The following is a 17,932-nucleotide window of genomic DNA, read 5'->3' as shown; positions in this document are numbered from 1 at the left end:
GCAGAAAAAATCAAATTGCGTCTCTAAAAATGACCATTCAAAAACATTGCAAAATGTATAGTATAATTTTGGGATTCATCATGTAATTGATTTACGAGACAAATTGCGACACATTATTTCCAACGATTTATTAGCGTCACAAAATGTGTCACAAAATTTTGGAATAATTAGTTTGCGACACATTATTTGCAATGATCTATTAACGTCACAAAATGTGTCGCAATGTTTAACAATAAAAAAACTTATATTTCCTCTAGCCAAAAAAGAGGGTTTTGGTTTGTGGATAATTGCCAGACAACTTTTCCATAAACCCCTTATTTTCAGCCCTCTACCTTCACTCTTCTTCACTTTCTTCATTTTGATAGAACTCATCCCTAAAAATTCTCTCAATTTGAGTGTGTACCCCCACTAAAATCGTAGTTATTTGCATAGAGATTCATTTGTCTCACATACACAAAAAAAAATTGTAAATTATATGAACCACTTTTACAAATGTTAATTTTTAAAAGTGGTTCATATTAAAAAAAAAAACAATTTTTTTAAATGACCCCACCGGTTGAGTGCTCAATGGTCACTGAACCCTTTTAGTGAGGATGCTTTTTGTTAAATGTTCATTGAGCGTAAGATGCATCCCCACTAAAGATGCTTTGAGATGAATAGTTTATCCACTCTATTTTTTTTATAAAAAAAAAACTAAGATTGACCCAAAACAAATTTAATTTTTTAACTTATCACTAATAGAAAAAAACAATCTACATGGAATATCTCCTCACCATGCATATCATTAAATTCAAAATAAATAATTAATTTAATAAAAAAAGTGAAAATTGCCAAAAACACCCCCTAACTTTGCAATATGCACAAAAACAACCCCTTAATTTGTATATCCCTAAAAACACCTTCCTTTTAAAGTCAATGATTTTCAAACCCCCAAAGGTTGTAACCGGCATTAACAGAGTTACTTTTGAATTTTATGAATAAAATTGCCCCTTGCATGGGAAGTGTGGCAGTGCAATCATATTTCTAGTTTCAGAGGAAGCGGCGGGTTATTTTTTTTCGGTAATCCCTAGAGACAACCTAGGGACAACCATTACTGCAGCCGGTTATATTTTTTTTCCTCTCTTCACCTCTTCAGCTTTTCCATTTCGAAAGTTGTCTCTGCTTGGGCATCCTTGTCTCAAAAAAGAAACTTCGTTTTCCACCATTGTCTCGAAGAAGAATTCCCACTCAAGTATTCGGCATTTCATCAGTTTGCAGTCTAAGGTATTCAGCCGAGGTGGACGCCGTTGAAGAAGTTGTGATTATGGTTTTATTTGTAAAGTATTCTGTTAGAAAGAAAGATTTTTTATTTTGATTTGTGGTTCTGTTTTTATTGGATGATATGGAAGTCTGCAGGGAGATTTCTCGGCTAGGGTTTTGTTTTGTTTTTTATTTTCATTTGTGTACACGATCGAAAGAGATTTTTCGATTGTTATGTTGTGTAATGCTTATAATGTATGTTTCCCTTTTACTTTGATATGGTTGCAGTTTTAGAAATGAGGTTTCCATTTAAGTAATGGGATTTTATTTAAACATTTGATGTTTCTGTTTAAGAGTTGTTGTTTTTGTTTAAATATTTATGTTTCCATTTAAGAATTTAGGTTACCATTTAAAAAGCTTTGCTTTTCACTTAAATTTATCTGATACTGTTTAATGTATGGCATGGTTATTGTCGCAGGCTTGTGATTATAGCGGTCAACCTAGTTAATGGGTAATGTTACTTGGCACCGGTAGTGGAAACTGTGGTTGAGTTGAAAGTTCACATGAGTGGACGACATTGAGAGATAATTTGGAGGGCACCATTTGCAGCATTCATCAAGATTGAAGCTGTGTTCCAAGAGAGGGCCCTCCTTGATTTTTTGCTACAGAGATTTGATGGCCGCATCAACAAATTTAGGATCGTGGTAAGTTTCAGGCCAAAAGATGTGGCTCTCATTCTTGGACTGCGTTGCGATGGAGATGCAGTTGTATTTCAGAAGAAGAAGAAGAAAGCATGCTCCGCTTTTGAAGATAGATATTTTTCCAAAACCTACAAGAGATACAGAGACTCCATCAAGAGAACAGTTAAGCCGCTTGTTCAGCAAAGAGGAGAAGAAGAAAATTTTGTCAAACTCCTGATGGTGTACCTCATGGGTAGACCTGTCCATGGGCCGGGCCGGGCCGGGTTCGGGCCGGGCTTGAATCAAAATTACTAAAATTCAACATTGCCCAAGCCCGGCCCGGCCCGAAAATTCGGGCCTTAATCCTTGTCCAAGTCCGCCCAAATTTAATGATCTCTACCCAAAGCCCGCCCAAGCCCGCCCAAATAGTTTTTATTAAATAATATATAAATTATAAAAAAAAAATTAACAATATTATTAATATGTGGATATGACCAAATATTATTCTACAAAATACTTAAAAGTTAAAATACCAAATATAAATCTTTATTTAATTAAAACCACTAAAATTCAAATCATTATAATTAATGGCAATCAAATATATATATATATATATATATATATATATATATATATATATAAATCATTATAATTAATGGCAATCAAATATATATATATATATATATTGTATAAGTATATACCAACTTAATTAATAAATATATTTTATAATACGGGCCGGGCCGGGCCAGGTCGGGCTTTTAACAACAAAACCCAAACCCGGCCCATTTTTTAAACGGGCTTCTTTTTTTGTCCAAGGCCCGGACATCGGGCCTTATATATTTGTCCAAACCCGCCCAAATTTCGGGCGGGCCTTCGGGCTTGGGCGGGTAGCCCGGCCCTTGGACAGGTCTACTCATGGGTATAATCCTCTTCCCAAACACATCTTGCTCGATTCCGAATTGGATCGTTGACTATGTCGATGACCTACCTGCCATGGGACGATATGCATGGATGCAAACGACGCACAAGTGGCTGATAGTGGACGTCCCACAAGCGACCGCTCGAGTGCAAGCAAGATGCGCCGGGAAGAAGACGAACACGGGGGTACGTCAAAGGTTGCTCGGTCGCACTGAACATTTGGTTTTATGACCTGACCCACACCGGAAAGAATGTGCGATTTGGCAAGACCACAAGGATGCTGTACTACGATGTAAATAGTTACCAGAAGCAAGCGTCGATAGAAGCCATATTGGCATCGCTCGAAAAAAAGGAGGTAATAAATCATGAGTTTCTGTTTAAATATCAAACAATTCTTTTTAAAACTATGATTTAGTGTTTAAAATAGTGGTTTTCTGTTTAAATATTTGGGATATCATTTTAAAACCTAAGTAAACTATTTAAATAATTGAGTTAACTATTTAAAACCATTTGTTATTATTTAAATTGAATGCTTTCACTTATATTGTGTTGTTTAACTATGTTAGTTTCCTGAGCTGGTCGCACCAAATGCGGATGAAAAAATCTTCGTTCGGGTCATCCGCCGGGGGGATGCTATTACTCTTGAACCATTGAATCGAAGGTAGGATGAGAGGCAATCCTCTTTAAGGCGTCCTGGACGTCGTTCAACTAATGACAACCCACCCCGCGCATGAATTCCTTGGCGCCAGAGGAGTCCCGCCCTACCCAGCCCGGCCGAAACACCCCCTCTCCCGACGGCAACATCCCCTCCTACTAAAATAGCCCCCTCGATCACAATAGCCCCCAGATAGCTACGGTCCCCCTTGGCGACGATGTCACCGCACGTCTGCTGCAGGCGTTTTAGAACTGATGATCGAGTTCCCTCGGCTTGTTGCTTGAGTGGAGGCATTGGAAGGACGGCACAATCGAATGTGCCATCCCTACAAACAAATAAAGCACCCGGCAAGGACGCCACCTGGAAAAGCTCGGATGCAGCTGAGGTAGCCCTAGTGATTGCCAGTGACTTCAGTGGGATGGTGTCAGATTTTGATAACGACGATGTCATTGGGCTGCCCATTCGAAGAGGGTCACATTTAAAGAGAATCGGCAAAAGAAGAAAAACAATAATGTCTTTCCCTCCACCGGCCGATGATGAAACAATAGCAGCACCACCTGCGATTGATTGGTCGGCTACAACAGTAGTATCTGAGAAAATTTCTCTAGAAAAAGCTGCAGTTGTAGTCGATACGATGGCCAAAGAGAACCAACAGTGCCACGTCGAAGGTAGACACAATCCCTAAACAACAAGAACCAGCAAAGATTGTCTCCAGTTGATGTTGTCATCATGCATGCGATTGACAAGATCGTTGACAGCATTGTCAACAAAAGACCTGTCTCGGTCGAATCGGCAGACGACATCTTTGCATCGAAGAGAGAAACTCTCCCACAACCGTCAACAACAACACCTGGTGATGAATCGAAAGCTGCTTCCAACTAGGGGCAAGAAAACCTCAGTGAAAAACAACTACCGATGCTACGGTTGACAGTATGGTCCTCGCCAACTAACAATACAAGGAAGTGCGGACGGACTTTCGACCGAAGAAGAAAAGATACCCCAGATAGGGCGCCTCAACGTGTTCGAGCAGGAGTTATTAAAGATCTTCCTGAATTGCTGGATGGATTCGTAAGTATCAAGTATTTCCGTTATACTTTAAATATATATGATATCATTTAACTTTATAAGTTACCGTTTAACTATGTTAGTTTCCATTTAATTATTTACGTTACAGTTTAAATTTATTAGTTACCACTTAAATTATTTTGTTTCCGTTTAACTTTATCTTTTATCATTAAACCACAATACTGTCGTATGGAAGAATGACTATGTTAGCACCACACCAGGCAGCCTATACATGATGGTGGACGGGGAAGATAATGGTGACAGATAATGTGATGAACGCATTCATTTACATAATCCTGAAATCTCTGACGAGAGTACCATATTCATATATGAAGCGCGCCTCCATCACATGACCGTTGGTACTATTCATGTCCAAGCAAGAGGACTCAAGTGAAACGGCTCTCACTATGATGGGAGATGTCACGCATAACCTACATGATGTTGACATAGTCATCCTGCCAATTATCATGAATGGCCACTTTCATTTGGTCGTTCTTGATAACGACAAGCAAGAATACATGCACTATACTTCTACAGAAAGTAAGGAGTATGGCAAAGACGCCGAGAGATGGTAAGTGTTATTGATAACTAGAGTTTTATAAATAGTGCTCTCTTAGTCGGGATTCTAACATCAAATTTTAAATCTCGACAGCGGAGACTATTCGACTATTGTGTCGATATAGACCTCAGCGAGTCGGCGACTCTAACGTACCCCCTTGTTTATGACACTGACACTCCAAGGCAGAACGAGGAAGTGTCAACTGCGCTATCTATGTCATGTGGTTTATTAAACAGCTAATCGACGGTGAAAAGCTACGGCTACGGCAAGCGGGCGTCCCTTACTTGCGCTTAAAGTATGTTTCCCGCATACTTAAGGAAGGGAGCGCAGCCGGCATTACTGAGAAAGGGGATTCATCGACCGGGATAAAAAAAGATTAATTGTAATTATGTAAAGCAGAATTACCATGTAAATAACATTTATATCATTTAAATATCATTGTTTTTGTTTAAATATCATTGTCACTATTTAATATCTAAGTTTCTCCGTTTAAATTCTTTATTTTATGTTTATCTTTTAGAGTTACCGTGTAAATAACATTGTCTCCCTGTTTAAATATCATTGTTTTAGTTTAATATCATTGTCTCTGTTTAAATTCTAAGAGTTTTTATTTAACTTTTTGTTTATTTATAATGCCATTTGTTTCTCAAAATGTTTAAGTAAACTGTTTAAGAGACAATGTCTCTGTTTAAATATCAAAGTTTACACTCAAATAAGTTTGTTTCTTTTTAAATATTTATTTATTTATAATGCCTAGTCGGCGACAGTTACATTGCAAGATCTATGATTGTGATCAGACGCGTGGCAATGGCTGCAACGTAACTCGAGTACCTCGGACATTTGCGACTCGATCCTCTTTTGTCTAGGACGCCCAGGTTGCCTTCTCGCCATAGGCGGTTACAAACGCAGTTCGCGATTTTTGTCTGTAGGCTTCTCATTGTCGGGTATGGGGAGAATAGCTTTTTTATACTCCAGTATGTAATTGTCGACGGTGAAGTAGCCGCTAATAAATCAATGAACGTTGGTGTCTATCTCCATTATTGTAGTGCAAGCGTATTTGCACGGGATACCATAAACTTGCAATCTGCGACATAAGCAAGTTCTATTGGCAAGATCTACAAAGTTACTGCACTTATCAATCACTTCATAATGATCATCGACACAACAACTAACATGAAGATTTCAGCTTTCCGCAACAAGCATCTCTACCTTCGAATGTAAGTCTAGGCATAAGTAGTCTCCCATTTGTTCGCTTGCTCACGGTGGTTGCATAACATGCGCATCAACTTGAACCTATACAGCGTAAAACACTAACACTTAAACAAGGTTAAGCAAAGACACTGATATTTAAACAGAAACAAATATTTTTAAAGGGTAGGATACGAAATTAAATGAAGAGCCAGATAGTTAAACACAAACAATGATGTTTGTATAGTAAGGAAAACATTTTAAAGGATGAGAATAATTCTTGAGCGTTAAATAAAATCAACATTCGAATACCTTATGGAGTCGACCATTATTTTCGTCACCGATTAATGCCAAGCTTCTTTGATCCACGCATTGAACGACTCCGTGATATTTGAATACATCTCACCCCAGCGTTCACCTCTGAATAAATAATTTAACCAATGTGACATATCCGATTTATGAATCAACCACTGATAAGCTTCTGGTGATGTGGCATGTAATTCATTCACGGTATCATCGAATTCTTTAGCAGTGGTTGCTCACGCAATAAGAAAGTATATGGACTAGCACTCCTCACTCAATGCCATCCCAAGTCTACCCATTGGCTTTTATAAAATTGGCCTCCAAGTCTTGAAGACAGTATACATATGGGGAAGAAGGGAAGACCCATGCAATGGCGTTCACAAGGCCCTCAGACTTATCTGACACAAATGTAATTATCTCTTCATAGTCTCCTTCATCGTATAAAGCATCACCTAACTTGGAAATGAACCATGTTTACTTGGCATCAGTCTCGTTGTCAACAATACCGAAGGTGACATAGAAAAAACCATTGTTTCCATCTTTGCCTGTGGCACTCAATAGAGTACCCCGATACTTTCCAAGGAGGTGGGTACCATCGAGAAATAGCATCGGCCTGCAAGCCTCTTGAATCCCATGATACACGTACTGAAAGAAAAAAATATACGTTTAAAACACTCACTGTTTCTTTCCACAATCACAATGTTGTCGGGGTTTATCTCAACCATCTTATCCATGTACGATCACCTTGTACAAGGGCCGGTCCTTGAGCTTCTGAATCACTCGTGCGCTTACCCATTTTTTGGACGCTTTTGGATGTGACGCCGATCTAATTCCACCACCGCAAGTGTTTGACGGGTGCATTGTCTTGATTATAAAAGTATTTTTTATTATATTCATTTGATGCATGAAGGCGCCATTGACAACCATCGGTAGCGCATTCCACAGTCACCCAGTGTTTTTCGTTCCTTATGAATTTGAAGCCAAAATTCCGCTTGATTGAAAAATTTTGAAGTGCATCTCTGAAATGTTTAATACCTTGAAAACGTTGTCCGATATCCAACGACAATACTTCAAATTGATCTAACGAGGAAGGAAGGCGTGCCACACCGTCAGAGTCGCCATGAGGTGGAACGGAAGCGCTCGTGAATCCGAATTCCTGCCAACACTTTAGTTTAAATGAAAATGATCAATATTTTAAGCAGAAACATAAAATTTTTAAATGATAACTAGAAAATTTAAAATTAAAACAAATATTTAAACAGAAACAAAATAATTTAAACGGAGAAGACAATTTTTAAATGGAAACTTGATATATTTAAACAGAAACTGGGATAATTAAACAATAATTAACTTCTATAACTAGGTAAACATAAAAGAGAAGAACTTTACAATGAAAAGAAATCATTTTCAATAGGATACGACAATGGAACATCATCTGTCTCAACAACAAGATCGAGTACAGCGCATTTGAAGATGGAGTACATGTGACACATGCGCTGGAAGCCAACCTTGTTTTCCTAACATTGACCTAGTTGAACTGACTGATAAGGGGTACAAGGGAACTTAAAAAATAATGGAAGGATTGTTCGGGGTGTGCAGAAGTTGGAAGGGATGTTTATGAATATTTTAAATTCATGAGGGGTAAACAGTAATTTTCCCTAAAAAATGATGAGTTTTTATATTTAAAAAATAAAAAATACACAACTGATTTTAATATAATAATGTGTTTTTTTAATACATTTTGTCTCTCATATGCAATATAAGATATATTTATATAAATAAAACAGAAAAAAAAATTAAATTCCTTCATTATTTTTCACGAAATGGCAAATAAAACCACAGATTGGATTCAGGTTTACAGATTGGGACTTGTTTAAACAAAGATATTCTAAACACACCCAAGCGGATTCGGGCTTGGCGGGAAAATCCAAACGGATCAAATCCAAATCCGTTAAACGCTAATCCAGATACAAAGACATGCTCATTTGGGGGAAAGTGCTGGGGAAGTGGGGGAAGTGGGCTAACTTCCCCCACTTCATGTGTTCATTTGTCCTGAAGTGGGGGAAGTGACACTTCCCCCACTTTCACCAAGAAGTCATAACATAACTAGACCCACTTCAGTGAATTTTACACTGAAGTGGGTGAAGTGGGCTCCATATAAATAATGAGTTCCTTCCACTTCCCCCACCCTAATGAGCTCCTTGGAAGTGAGACTTCCTCATCATCCCTAACCTTTTCACCACTCTTCCTGTCTGGATATTTTAGACCTTCAAATGCATCACAACAACAATGGCGGAACTGCTGACTACCAACCTTGACCATTGGCAATGTTGTTTTTGGGTTGTTTTCTAAAGGTAAATTTTTTTTTTCCCCTTTTCTTCCTCATCATCCCTATCTCTTCCTTCCTTTTCACCACTATTCTTCTCTAGATCTGACATATCTTGACACGTTTATCATTGCCGGCGGATCTGATAGATCTTTTCAAACCTTCACCAAGCACATTATAATATTCATATCATTGATACAAAGTATTATTCCGTTAATTGTCATGAAATTAAGGCTTGGTCTCTTCCAAGCTTCTCTTAAAATTAAATAACATGATCTCAATTACTTTGATCATTCCCATAATATAAAAATCATCTTAGAGATATGTGTCTTTTTATTTATAATTAATGTAAGGTAATCATAGGTTATATATGACATGGTAATAGTCTAACTAATTGGTCACAAGTGACTGAGTCTAACTTTGAAGTCAATTAATGAATTGGCCTAATTAATATCAAGGTGAGATATTAATCTTATTCCCTAAAGATGTTAGACTTCTTCTTTTCAAAGTTTTTTTATCATTTCATGATTGCATTGATGCATACCAATCTTTATTTAATTGAAGTAAACAACACTTCAAATATGAAGATAAGAAGTAGTTCAAGGAGACACATCATGAGAAAAAGTATTCAATGTCAAGGACTAGTTAAAAAAAAAATCCATTGTTTAATTTCATTGTGTGTACAGTTTCCACAATATATATATATATATATATATATATATATATATATATATATATATATATATATATATATATATATATATATATATATATATATGTATATATTATTTACTTGATTTGTGGTCTTGATGGGCAACAAAATTGCAATTCTGGCACCTATATGTCTGTAGTTTAGACTATAGACAGAGATGAATATTGATTGTTGAATATAGTTGTTCCATTATTTACTTGAGCATTCCTGAACGCATGATTGCATCTAAAGGAAGAAGTGCTTATTGATGGGCCTCATTTAATTATATTAAGAAAAGTATTTTATGGTTTTTGCATGGAATATGATTATATTTAATGGGTGTTATATTTGATATTCATGGTTAAATATATTAGGGGAAAACATTAATTACTCAGATACTTCAAATACTTTTGAATCATTTTATATATTATATTTTTAAGAGTATTTCATGTGATGAAATTTGGTCCCTGTTTTATACTTCAGATACTTTAAATATTCATGATTATATATTTGTCCCTGTTTTGTTTTTGATGAAATTTGTTGCTAGCTGCATGTTATTCAGATACTTCTGAATCATTTTATATGTTATATTTTTAAAAGTATTTCATGTGAAATGTTTGTAATATTGATGATAGCCATGATGGTGTTATAGCAATCCAATATTAAGATATGATATTCTATGTTCATAAACCCTTTTTCCAATCTCGCATAGGAATACAATGGCTAATAATAGTTTGGATGAACTTATTTTCATCGACGCACCAGTTCTAGAAACTATAGCTATTATTTTAGTCATGATGTCTAACCGTGCAAGGTGACAAACACTTCCTCGAGAGCCGTACTTGGTTAGAAATTCTCAAAGTAATGCACATATGGCTCGTATACTAGACGGAAGGGTCCATAACTGTGTTGAATATTTACGAATGACCAAAGACACTTTCCTTAGACTATGCGCTATGTTACGGGAATGTGTTCATTTGACTGATACGATTCACGTTGGAGTGGAGGAACAAGTGGCGATTTTTGGCCACATAGTTGGCCATCATACAAAAAATCGGGCAATGAAAATTGACTTTGTTAGGTCGGGTGCAACAGTGAGCCGATTTTTCTATTGATGTTCTCAGAGCTATTTGTTCTATTAGAAGTATGTTTGTCAAACAACCAGATGCATCAATACATCCCGATGTATAACTCAACCCAAACTACTATCCTTTTTTCAAGGTATCACATATTATTTTCTATTTCCATAGCTTGTTAAAATTATGACATAGTTTGAAAACATCTAATAAAATTTATAATTACAGGATTGTATCGGTTTCATTGATGGAACTCATATTGATGCAAGAGTTAGTGCAAATCTAATTGATAAATTTCGAGGACGCAAGGGAATCACACAAAATGTACTTGCCGCATGCGATTTTGACTTAAAATTTACATATGTTCTTGCCGGTTGGGAAGGTTCAGCAAATGACTATCTAGTCCTTAAAGACGCATTGTCAAAACCACCGCCTTATGGTTTGCATACTCCTCAAGGTTTAATAATATAATAAATTTATATAGTTTATGATTAATTATACAAACTTGTATAAAATATGTTGAGAGTTTTGTCTGTTTTTTAATATAGAAAAATACTATCTTGTCGATGCTGGGTACACAACAACATATGGATTGATAAGTCCTTATAGGAAAGTTAGATATCATCTAAAAGAGCACGTGGGTCGAAGACCCCAAAATGCGAAGGAGTTGTTTAATCTTCGTCATTCCCAACTTAGATCCAGAATCGAAAGAGCATTTGGGATTCTAAAGAATCGGTTTAGGATCTTGGACACAAAATCATTCTACCCTTTTATAACTCAAGTGGATATTGTCCATGCTTGTTGTGTGTTGCACAATTTTATAAAAAGAAGTAGATCTTAGTGACATATTGCTAAATGCAGATGTTCCAATTGTGGAGGAAGTGTCTACACAGGAAAGACCTATCACATATGGTGAATGACGAGAGGCACAAGTGCAATGCGCGGGAACTTTGTGAGAAAATTGCGGGTGACATGTGGCTTGACTATGTTAGACGGGGGTGTACTTTAGAATAATATTGTGTTTGTGTTTGTGTTTTTTGGGTATGTTTTGTTTTGACATTGAGGTTTTGGGTTAAAATGGATGTAGTTTTAAATTATGGCTATACAAGTAAAACTAAGTTTGTAATGCCATTTATTTGATTGTGTTAATGCTATCAATTTTTGAAATGAAATAACACATGATTTAACTTTTATTTTGTATCTTTCTCTTGGTATTATATAAGATGTCAAGTTCACGACACAATGTTGATGGGCACCAAGTGAAAAGCGAAAAGGAACACCAAATAAACAATGGAAAAAAGAAATGGATAATGTGTTAATACCATTTCTTGCGGACATGGCAAAGAGTGGTTTGAAGGTGGATAAGTCATTCAAACGTCAAGCATTTATTGAAGCCGCAAATGTTGTCAACAATAGATTCCCCAATGCTTGCATGGACGCAGATAATGTGGAGAACCACATGCGCACCTTGAAGCAAAAATACCAAGACATCAAAAAATTAATGAATCTTAGTGGTGTTGGGTGGAATGACTAAGAAAAAAATGCTAGTGCTTGATGATGAGACATACCGTACATATGTGGAGGTATTTGAATGAATTTAATTTATTTCAAATCTTTTTTTGTAATTCATACATATAACATATGTTTGATGATTTTGATTTAATTTATTTTTTTTAAAGGGACATCAAAAAGCCAAAGAGTACTTGAACAAGCCCATACCTTTATTTGAGGAGTTACGTTTGGTTGCTGGAGATGACCATGCCACCGGTGATTATGCACGATCAATCTATGACCAATTTGGTGGTACAATCCATGAAGATAAACATGATACAATCCCTGATAATGTTCCTGCACCTAATGACCCAATGGACTGTGAAGCTTTTGAGCAAAATAGTAGAAGACATGAAGTATTAAGGTCAAATTCAAGTAAGTCAACCGCTAGGTCTAGTCGCACAATAAGGACCATGGGTGAAAATGGTGCAATGGAGATTGTTGGCGATAAATTGGGTCAATTGGCAACATCAATTGACCGAGGAAAAAAAAACATGAAAGGAAAAACTATCAGACGCTCTATGGGACATGGAAGGTTACGACGATTAGGACATGAGAATGGTATTTGACAAATTAATGACTAACAAAGCACAAGCTGAATTGTTCTACTTAAGGAAGCCATCTCTCCGAACAATATGGTTGGATGAATATATTGAATCTATAAAGAATTCTAGCTGTTGATGTTAACATCAAAGGTAAGGATTGCATATGCATTATTTAATACAAACTGAATACTGAGTTGGATTTAATATGATTGCTTGTTTTGTATGACGCAAACCTTGGATGGTGTTTCTTGTGATGCAAAACTTGGAACATATAAATGGTGTAAACCTTGGATGATTTTGTAATATGTTTCTTATAACTGTTGTTTGTCATGAAAACCTTGGAATATTGTATGGTGTTTCTTATATTTGTGATGCAAACCTTGGATGGTGTTTCTTGTTTCCTTGGATCATTTTGTGATGCAAACCTTGAAACATTGTATTGGTGCTTGTAATGAACCCCTTTTAATGCAAACCTTGGAATGGTGTTTCTTTATCTAATTTTCCTATGAAACTTGAAACATTGTATTGGTACTTGTAATGAACACCTTGTCCTGGTTGAATTAATTTATAATGAAAACCTTGTTTTTCTATTGATTTTATGATGCAAACCTTGTGTCAATGTTTCTATATTTGCACTTGTGGATTTTATATGTATGAGATTATTGAATGAATGAATTTTTTTTTTCACTATGCATAATTTGAGATCATTTTAAAAGCATAAAAATAAAACTTCATTTCATTCTCATATTTTTTTCTTTAATTTGTAAAAAAATTGTTTTATATTTGCACTTGTGGATTTTATATGTATGAGATTATTGAATGAATGAATTTTTTTAGTTTATATGTATGAGATTATTGAATGAATGAATTTTTTTTAGCTATGCATAATTTGAGATCATTTTAAAAGCATAAAAATAAAACTTCATTTCATTCTCATATTTTTTTTCTTTAATTTGTAAAAAAATTGTTTTATATCTATTTTCTTGAATTATGTATATAATAATATTGATCAAAATAATAACAACAATATTATTTTATAGGTATTATTATTGTTATACTTTATCATTATAATTTATTCCACTCACTTCCCTCACTTTCGTAGAAAGAAACATGTTAAGGAAGTCAATCCTAAAGTGATCCCACTTCCTCACAAATGAACATAGGAAGTGAAAAACTGGACACTTCAAGAAAGTGTCACTTCAGCCCAAATAAACATATGAATAACCAGAAGTGACACCACTTCATGAAAGTGCCACTAATTCATGGAAGTGCCACTTCCTACACATCATGACTTCCATTGAGTTCAGCCCAAATATGAGAGAGAAAATAAGATGACATGGATAAAATCAGGAAAATTTCTCGGAGGAATCACATCGAGAAAGCTACCATCTTATTTATATATAATCAAAAACAAGTTTATAATATTTACTTTACATTTTTAAACTGAATTATTTCAAACCCAATTTTGAACTGAACCATAAACTAGAATCTTGACCTATAGAGATTTTTGTGATGGTAATTTCGGGCAAAATTATGACAATTCAAGGAGATTCCACAAGGGCATAAATAGTTAGTGAGCCTTAAATAGACAGAACTAACTTAACAAGTATCTTTGCTTACCCACAGCAAAATGTTAACAAATGCAGGCTTCCATTTGCAATCTTGTCAAAAAGGTTGATTAGCCTTTAGAATATTAAGTATACTTGAGAACAAAACTCATGAGACAAACAAATCAATCCAAGTTCCTGCTCATGATTGATCAGAGTTCAATTTAAAAAACCAATAGATAAGATCAACAAAAGTAATGCTGACTGGCGTACACAAAACTAATGGAAATTGATCTCAAAATTCAAGCCAGGCAAACAACAACAGCCTTTGTTTACTTGATCTTCTTCTTGGGTCTCAGCTGCAGAAGAAGAAAGACATTTCAGTAAGGTATTCACTAAAAATTACTCAAAGCACCCGATATAAGCAAACTGAATTGACTTTCAACAAGGGACGAAATCACTATAAAGAAACAATTAAAGAATAATAAATGCATCTATGGACACTTTGGAGTTCTTTCATAATGTGTCTCAAAAACTAAAGGCATGCAAGCCTCAACACAAGCCAAACCAATAGGAACTGGAATTCCTGGAAGTAATGGTTCTAGTAAAAAACTAGACTTACTTGATTGCTGTGGCCGCACTTCTTCTTTCGGCAGTTCACAGCCCTTGGATGCAGGCGGGCATAGCATCTATGACATGAACCAATTAGATGGTTGTAAACAAACATAAGACCCTTCAAGCATAACAGGATGAACAAACTGGATGGTTGTAAGCAAATAAAAGACCCATCAAGCATAACAGGATGAAAAAATAACAAATAGAAAGACGGAAAAAAAAAAAACATAACAAAAGTGCATGCAAGGCAAATACCACATTCCACAAATTTGTGAGATTTTCAAATTCCCATTCATATGTGAGAACTCAATAAGGAGCACTAGAACATAACTTGCTATTATATTTATCACTGTAAATTACACTTAGTTCGAATTTAGTGATGCCATGAAGTGCAAGTGAAGGGCAAAACAGTGATTGAACTAAAGTAGAGTAATGGTGCACTGATCTGAAACCTCATTGAAAATGAAGACAAATTTACTATGCTCCATTAATTAAAAGGCATGAACTTCATTGAAAATTGAAGGCACAAGAATAGCAGGTCAGAATATCAATAAGCCTCCAGAAATGAGTTCATGGGAGGATCTCCCATCACACTTCTAATAGATTCCTCATTCCTGCCAACTTTCCATTCTTGGAAAGCAATCCTATCGAATAAGTAATCAACATTGTTTCTGATGTGTTGCAAACTTAACAGATTACCATCGAAGCACTTATTAATAGCACTTTTTGTCCAGAGGCAATTAAGAGAAAAATCCAATGCTAAATCAAACCAAAAACCAAACAAAAAAAAAAAATAATAATAATAATAGTAATAAATAAAATTAAAAATACTAATGCAAACAAAAGGAGCAAAAATTACCAATAACCAAAAAGACAACTCTAAACTCTTGATAAAGAAAATCAAAATACTAACGCAAACAAAAGGGGCAACAGCTTATAATGCGAAAGTAGATTTGTCACAGCAAATGACAATTATCTCAAAGTTGGGAGTGAAAGAATGAAGCACAAGTGAAGAAAACAGTATTTTGAGTAAAGCTGAAGCATAGTACGCTTATCTGAATACTTTAGCTTCCTTAAAGCACAGATAGTTTAGCAGGTCAGAATATCAATAAACCTCAAAAATATAAGTTCATTCGAGAACATATCTCCTTCACATATCTAATTCAGTCATCATTCCTGCCAATTGACTTGTGCCTCTACATTTAGTATAAAAAACCACTAGACTTAAAAAATAAAAAAGCCAATCTCTGCTCAACTTTACATTTGATTTAATAGTTATAACCAAATTTAATTATTAATATGAACAAATTCAAGTCACACCATTAATTAGAAGGAATTCTAAAAGGCATTCAAATTCATTGAGATTGAAAACAAAAAACGCAGGTCAGAATATCAATAAGCCTCAACAAATGAGTTCATGGGGTGAACCCCATCACACATCTAATTGATTCATCATTCCTGGCACCAATTTACTAATCTTGCAAAGCAATCCCATTACATAACTAAAAAATGTTGTTTCTGCCGCATTGCAAACTCAATAGGTAACCTACTCTAATTAAGAGTTTTTTTTAACTAAATTGCTAAATCAACCAACTACCAAAAACCGTGTCTTCATAAAAACAAAATGCTAATAATGCAAGTAAAAATGCAGAGCCAAGAAATTTCTCAATCCCCCAAAAGATAAAAAGAAAGAAAGAAATCCCAACGACAATCATATAAGTATAATTAACAACAAATACGCAAAGTCATTTCCCAGCTATAGCAAACAAGTATGCGTGCACTCCTACTCGATCACATGCCTTTAAAAAAGGCACACATGCTATCAAAAACATGCATAAACAATTAGGTTTACAATAAAAAAAACAAAGTAGAACTCATCAACAAGCAAAAGATCCAATAACCACCATCAAAACAAAATTAAGAATAAACATAGGCATGCAACAAAAAACATACTTTCTACAGATCATCTTGTCCTGGTTGTACTTCCTGGCCAACGCCATAAGCGATGGCTCAATGATCCCTCCTCGCAACCTCAGCACCAGATGCAGCGTTGATTCTTCAAACAAAAACAGCAAATAATAATAATAATAATAATAATAATAATAATAATAATAATAATAATAATCACAAAAAAATAAAAACACATAGAAACAAAAAGATTAAAAGAAACCAAATCCAACAAAAAAAAAAAAATCACTGAAATCAAAATCACTACCTTTCTGGATGTTATAATCTGCAAGAGTTCTCCCATCCTCCAGCTGTTTGCCGGCAAAGATGAGGCGCTGCTGATCCGGCGGGATTCCTGACCATAAATTAAGAGAAATCTTAGAAACAACCACTGAATCGAAGAAGACGATGAGAGGAATGGGAAAAGAAAGGATCGAATCGAATGAGCACCTTCCTTGTCTTGGATCTTTGCCTTGACATTGTCAATGGTGTCACTGCTCTCAACCTCGAGGGTTATTGTTTTCCCGGTTAGGGTTTTCACGAAGATCTGCATCTTCGCAAAGCCTGGGCACTCGGAGCAGCTTCGAGCTTGAGGTCGGACATCAATATATAGACATACTTGTCATCAATCAAAGGTTAGGGTTTTCTTATGTTAAATGACAAGTTCACCCTTCTGTGTATTGGGTTGTAACCAGGGCTGTACATACTGGTGTGGCCCACCCACAGCTCCAAACAGTGATGGCAATAATCATCAAACCCGACCCGACTAGAGTTTGAGGGGAAAAATCCGGTTTGACCGGGTTTTGGGTCAGGTTCGAGTAAAACCCGACTAATATAAAGTGAGACGCGGGTGCGGGTATGGGAATCCTGACACCCAATCTGAACCTAAACCTAAACCCGAACCCGACCCAAAATTCAATTAACAAATATACCCAATTATATATAATCAGTTTTTTTTTTGTTAGGATTTTTTTACAATCAACCCCTATCAATCTCCCCAAATCTATTTTGTGTTGGATTTGCCTAT

General features: G+C 35.6%; 2 protein-coding genes and 3 non-coding genes across 5 annotated transcripts; 1 reads left to right on the top strand and 4 right to left on the bottom strand.

The window, feature by feature from the left end:
* The first annotated feature begins 8,813 nt into the window (after positions 1 to 8,813).
* On the top strand, positions 8,814 to 13,199 carry LOC120275190. The gene is made up of 3 exons (XM_039281710.1): positions 8,814 to 8,961; positions 11,924 to 12,283; positions 12,380 to 13,199. The coding sequence occupies exons 2-3, from the start codon at positions 12,227 to 12,229 to the stop codon at positions 12,818 to 12,820; spliced, it is 498 nt and encodes a 165-aa protein (XP_039137644.1). The 5' UTR covers positions 8,814 to 8,961; positions 11,924 to 12,226; the 3' UTR covers positions 12,821 to 13,199.
* Positions 13,200 to 14,458: 1,259 nt separating this feature from the next.
* Positions 14,459 to 17,504, bottom strand: LOC120276471 (ubiquitin-60S ribosomal protein L40). Its single transcript, XM_039283223.1, has 5 exons — positions 17,356 to 17,504; positions 17,174 to 17,260; positions 16,912 to 17,014; positions 14,966 to 15,032; positions 14,459 to 14,702 (listed from the first exon to the last, which is right to left on the bottom strand). Exons 1-5 carry the CDS (start codon positions 17,456 to 17,458, stop codon positions 14,676 to 14,678), a joined length of 387 nt encoding a protein of 128 aa, XP_039139157.1. The 5' UTR covers positions 17,459 to 17,504; the 3' UTR covers positions 14,459 to 14,675.
* On the bottom strand, positions 15,488 to 15,581 carry LOC120276586. Its single transcript, XR_005541301.1, has one exon. It is a non-coding gene; the product is annotated as a small nucleolar RNA Z266 (small nucleolar RNA).
* Positions 16,046 to 16,143, bottom strand: LOC120276584. The gene has a single exon (XR_005541299.1). It is a non-coding gene; the product is annotated as a small nucleolar RNA Z266 (small nucleolar RNA).
* Positions 16,333 to 16,425, bottom strand: LOC120276585. The gene has a single exon (XR_005541300.1). It is a non-coding gene; the product is annotated as a small nucleolar RNA Z266 (small nucleolar RNA).
* Positions 17,505 to 17,932: the final 428 nt, after the last annotated feature.

This window comes from Dioscorea cayenensis, chromosome 14, assembly GCF_009730915.1.
Source record: "Dioscorea cayenensis subsp. rotundata cultivar TDr96_F1 chromosome 14, TDr96_F1_v2_PseudoChromosome.rev07_lg8_w22 25.fasta, whole genome shotgun sequence".
Lineage (NCBI taxonomy): Eukaryota > Viridiplantae > Streptophyta > Magnoliopsida > Dioscoreales > Dioscoreaceae > Dioscorea > Dioscorea cayenensis.
Note: the sequence above shows the minus strand (reverse complement) of the source record. Positions and strands in the feature narration are given on the sequence as shown.